The following is a 5,156-nucleotide window of genomic DNA, read 5'->3' on the forward strand; positions in this document are numbered from 1 at the left end:
AGTGATAACCGGAAAGGCATAAAAATTCTAAACTGCAATATCAATATCAACTTATCAAGCATTCCCATATTCACGTCCACATAATTGACAGATTTCTATATATAGTGTGACCGATGACAAGGCCCAAAGAGGCGCATGAATGACCCATGTGGTTTGCATGAATGGTTGCCAAGATCAGCGTTCATGGCTTACCACTTACCAGGATAATATTTTGATTAGCTCATGACTTGCCATTAAATCGTTGCACTTCTACTAATTGAAAAACCATAGTCGAACATATTTCGTTTGATGCCAATGAGCTTTTAGCTCACATGGCATATTTTCCACTCCCCACCTCAAAGGTCTAGGATTCAAACTTTAAGGATTGCAATTTAGGAAAAAATATGGTAAAAATATAAGGAGTGTGTGGGTATTTTGTGTACCTAAGATTGGAGATTGTCCAATCCATTGAGGTACCTAGGATTGGAGATTGTCCAAAAAAAAAGAACATATTTCGTTTGATAAAACTAAGTTCTAAATTTTAATTTTTAAGAACGGAGATTCTCGCCGATGATAAATTTGTGCCTATACGACTAAGGAAATAAACGTACAAGTTCTCAATTGTTGAATATACATTAACAAACTGGTTAACTGTCAGATTTAGAAATATTGCCTAACAATAACAGCACAACTCAACTAACCACATCGGTAGAACACTTGGGAGCAGGAAAATCATATACAAATAAATCGCACACAAATCTTCCTCCGACTTTCTACATGCACACAGCATTCATCCATCAGTGCCTCGATCGGTTTCTCATTCTGAAATGTCAACTCTGTATCAGTCTTTCATGATTGAGATGATGCCAGTATGCAGCAGCATAAATTTCAAGGCAAGGGCAAGTGAAAATAAAAGCAGTACCTGGGTGAGCGGGAATACGAAGGAGAGCGAGAGCGGGAACGGGACCGCGAACGTGATATGGTGCGAGAATGGGACCGAGACCTGGAGCGAGAACCGGAATAATATCTCCTAGAACCCCTGCTGCTCCTACTACGACTTCTACTATGCCTGTATCTTCTGCAGTTATTCGCATAGTAGTGTTTAACCAAAGGGTTGAAAATAGCAGACTTTATTTGCTGAAATAACAATGATTTTATTAACTAGAGCCTATTCAAATGGTCATTAATCCCAAAAGTTATCGTTAATTATCTTATGCTAATGTTACACCAATTACAAAAGCCTTTGACTATAAAAGACTAATGTTCCTCAAGGAATTTCAACTAGACCAAACTTGGGTCATACTGATCAAAGTTTAATGCAAAACCACAGTAGTAAATCAAAGTTTACTGTTTAACCTGTGATTCCATTAAGTACACATACGCATTACATGTACAAAGACTACCTTGGAGGAGAGCGGCTATAACTTCTGCTGCGGCTACGCCGCCTATAGCGATTCAAACGGCTTGTTTCAGCAAGCTTTTCCTGCCTCTGCCGCTCCTGCTCCCTTTTCTTAGCTAGTTCTGCAGCTGTATCCTTTTTAACTGCACATACAAACACACATTAGGAACTGCTTCAGATTTACACAAATCGAATGCTTACTCATTTTTCTGAGAATTATTAGAGAATGCAAATGAATAAGAATACACCATATCACAGATGATGAAGATTTCTTCATTTGTACAAATAAAGCAAATCACTCAAACCACCATACTTTGTTTGTTCAGTTGTCTGTTCATGATCCTTTTAAGCCTTTCTTGTGGAGTTTCTTTCTTCTCCCCTTGTTGTTTTAAAGACCCTCCAGAACCACTTGCCTTCAATTTTGCTAGCGCTGAAGATGTGCTGTGGAGAAGAGAATAACAATAACAAAATGAACAGAGATCCACATAACTCATTTAAAAGAAAAGAGGAGGCGTCAACGGTGAAGAAACAAAAGTATAATTAGAAAAAACTTTCTGCAGTATCCTTAGCCAGCAGGTCAAGAACCATAACAGAGCATATCATATATCTCCCTTCACACATATATTTATTTATTTGTGTGTGTGTGTTGTTTTTTGTGGTTGGGGGAGGGGGGGGATACACATTGCAGGGGATGCCATACCTTACAGATGGCTTTGAGACTTTAGCACCCTTATCCTTTTCAATAGATACACCAGAAGCAGGATCAACATGCAAAGCCTCCAGTATGAAACCAGAAGATGACCTGCAAGACAGTTCAGGTATCAGATAAAACAACTGCAATATTTTCAGGCAACTGACAAGTAGTTATGCAAAATTCATTTTAGGGAACAATGAGCTTCATATAGGAAGCCTCCGCCCTCCTCCTCTTGGCAGTTACCCCGACAATCCTAGCCCTGATCTATTCTAAACCATAAAAAATTGCCTCAGGCAATAATACGGTGATATGCTGCAGCAGACAAAAGACTGTCCAATCTATCTTGGCAAGAATTAAAGGTCCAGTGCTCCGACCGGTTTAACGAATCAACTTGAGATGGAGGAGATCGTGGTGGAGAAAATCCTTCCCGCCTGGGTTCATTTGCTTCTCCAGAGCCCCCAAATTCAGTAATGTATTCTATTTTAGGTGTTCGCGGTTTGCTTCGGTGGATATCATCAGCATGACCGCTACGGGAGTAGCGCCTTGAGTACGATGGAGAGTAGGACCGTGATCTAGACCTTGACCTTTAAAAGGACAAAAGACAACATCACTCCAGTAAGATTTGCCTGATGAGTACTAGTGAGATAGAAAACGAACGTAAATTATATCACTCAAACAGATGTATGAAAACAGAGACATACCTCCTAGATCGAGAATAAGCTTCATACGTGGGACTTTGTCTAGATTCCCTGCATGTAAATATTGAATGCAACACTAAGACAGGTATACAGGAGCAATCTGTTGAGCAGGAGTTCATATTCTCTTTGCTCATTCTGAAAAACACAAATATCAATATTTTATACCGGTATGGGTCGTGATGCTGCACACGCGTTCCAGATATCCGCATTGCTTCTCTTTCTCTCTCCCTTTCAATCTGAGAAGCTTTCCTCCTTTCCTTACGACTCAGCTTCCTCTACAAAATTCATAATATATACAACAATATCAAAATATTCATCTTGAAACATACACAACCAAATAATATTTATAATCACATGCAGATTTTTACTTACAATTGCAGGGTCACCTTTGATCACCTCTTTTTGCCTTTTTTCTTCCTCCTTAGCTTTCTTATCCATGTAAACAAGCCAACCATACCTTTTAACCCCATATTCTTTAGCTATTACTTCCATTCCTTCATCATTGCTATCATCACTGTTAAAATCCTCATCATCCTCATCATCTTCATCCTCCTCATTATCATCCTCATCATCTGAAATCTGGGATTCATCCTTTCCATTCCCTTCATAAGAAAATCCCACCTGAGAGTACGATCCCTTGTTTGCAGCAGGTTGTGACGTGTTAGCTCTACAAGTTTGCATGAATATAAATAAAGAAGATCAACTGTGATGAAATACAACAATAACAGAACAATGTTGCAGATAAATGCTGTTAGTAACCACAAAGAATTAGCTTTACATGTTTGGAAACAATTTCTATGGATAAATGCCTAAAGCTTCTGTTTGATGAGCATCAAAACAAGGAAAGAACAAATTATATAGAACAAAAGGAATCTCTTTTGACCTGTCTGATGCAAATGGAGCAGCAGCCTTGGCCTCCATCTCTTGATTTACATGTTGCAGAGCCTCCTCATCAGTATCTATCAAAATTAAAACCTAGTTTGTAAATTCAACTACAAAATTGATCCCTATAAGTCAAATCAGCTTCACATATGAAAAAAGAAACCTTTTATCTTTTATTTCTTTATCATGAATAAAGAATGTTGAAGGAATAGAAAAGTTACAGAAAACGACAACAAAAAATGTACTATTAAAGGTCATTAGAAGCAAACACATCATCGAGAAATAAAAAAGTACCGACATCCTCTACGCCGATGCTTTATTAAATCCCGATAACGCTCAAAATTAACAAACTCTTCTAATTCTTCTTCTTCTTCAGACTTTTCCTGGATACGCCTATGTCCAGTATCACGGATGAAATCAAGGAGAGCACGTCCATCGAATCTGTGAAGACAAGCGACTGCCGTCAATCCCACGTTGTAAATATACAGAAATGCACTTACAATCAAAGCTCCGAAACCATCAAGGTGGGTAGAGAAATTGTTCACCTGTCAATCAAAACATCCTGTTTCCCATTCCAAGGTATCCTGAGACAAAATTAAATAATCAATCAGCGCACAACAGTAAATGTTCTACAAAAAATAAACTCAGTAAATATAAACAGACAATCATGAGGAGGGTTTGTGTTTGCATTTAATTAGGAAGAACAATGTGTTTATACTGACAACATTATATCTTAAATAGTTGTATACCATTTGGAGAAGATTCTGAAAAATGCAGAATTGGAAATAATAAAATTATTCGATATGCAAGCAGAGTTTTGTTCTGATAAAATAAATGTGGCCCAATGGAGAATGATCCCACCTAGTAAGGTAGACATGTAAATTACAACATTCAAATCAATGAACACCATAAATTCTGCCGTGATCTTAAATGGCTCAAGCTCCAGCTTTCATATTACAATTTACAAAACCCAAATACAGCTAATAGGGATGAACAACATAACAGCGATTAATGTATAACGAAAATGGGTTTTAATTTGAATGAAAGAGAAGGAATCGGGGGAAAAATGAAAACTAACAGGCCCTGTTGATCCTGGGTGGCTTGGTAAAGAGCGTCGTCTCGATAGGTTCGGCAGCGAAATCCAAGGAGCTGAATGGATTGGTGAGGATCGCCGCGCCGCTTGGCAAGGTAAACGGCTCGCCTCTGCGCCCTCTTTCGAGCGGCGTCCATCATGTCGTGCACCTTCTTCTCCGACCTCCGAGCCTCGTGCCACATCTTTGGCGCCAAATAATGGGAGCGAGAGTCCCAACTGCAAACCCTAATTTGCTTGAATTATTACACACCAGTCACCACTCACCAGAATGAATTGAGGCTTTTGATTGGGAGAAGAATGTTGATTCCCAATTCCACATGCTTCTCCCTTCTTCCTTCTTCCCTCCCTCCTTCTACGTGGCGCTTCCTCCCTAACCCCACCTCCCTCCTTCTATTTCTTCAGGCCCAACCC

The 5,156-nt window shown here is 39.1% G+C and overlaps 1 protein-coding gene across 1 annotated transcript; it reads right to left on the reverse strand.

Moving 5' to 3' along the window:
- Positions 1-550: 550 nt before the first annotated feature.
- Positions 551-5,156, reverse strand: LOC107640069 (CLK4-associating serine/arginine-rich protein). The gene is made up of 13 exons (XM_088488493.1): positions 4,731-5,156; positions 4,198-4,236; positions 3,951-4,093; positions 3,654-3,729; positions 3,143-3,437; positions 2,936-3,045; positions 2,774-2,821; positions 2,447-2,656; positions 2,079-2,180; positions 1,692-1,819; positions 1,383-1,521; positions 902-1,057; positions 551-801 (listed from the first exon to the last, which is right to left on the reverse strand). The coding sequence occupies exons 1-13, from the start codon at positions 4,925-4,927 to the stop codon at positions 777-779; spliced, it is 1,668 nt and encodes a 555-aa protein (XP_088344619.1). The 5' UTR covers positions 4,928-5,156; the 3' UTR covers positions 551-776.

The sequence above is a fragment of the Arachis ipaensis genome, chromosome B5 (assembly GCF_059453495.1).
Source record: "Arachis ipaensis isolate K30076 ecotype BB chromosome B5, ASM5945349v1, whole genome shotgun sequence".
NCBI lineage: Eukaryota > Viridiplantae > Streptophyta > Magnoliopsida > Fabales > Fabaceae > Arachis > Arachis ipaensis.

What these genes read in the sequence shown, in the direction of transcription:
- LOC107640069 (XM_088488493.1), bottom strand. Translation starts at nt 4,927, where the DNA reads ATGTGGCACGAGGCTCGGAGGTCGGAGAAGAAGGTGCACGACATGATG. An exon ending in GCTCCATTTGCATCAGACAG is followed by an intron (nt 3,438 to 3,653) that starts GTCAAAAGAGAT and finishes GCAAACTTGTAG; the next exon opens with AGCTAACACGTCACAACCTG. An exon ending in CAGACAACTGAACAAACAAA is followed by an intron (nt 1,522 to 1,691) that starts GTATGGTGGTTT and finishes TTGTATGTGCAG; the next exon opens with TTAAAAAGGATACAGCTGCA.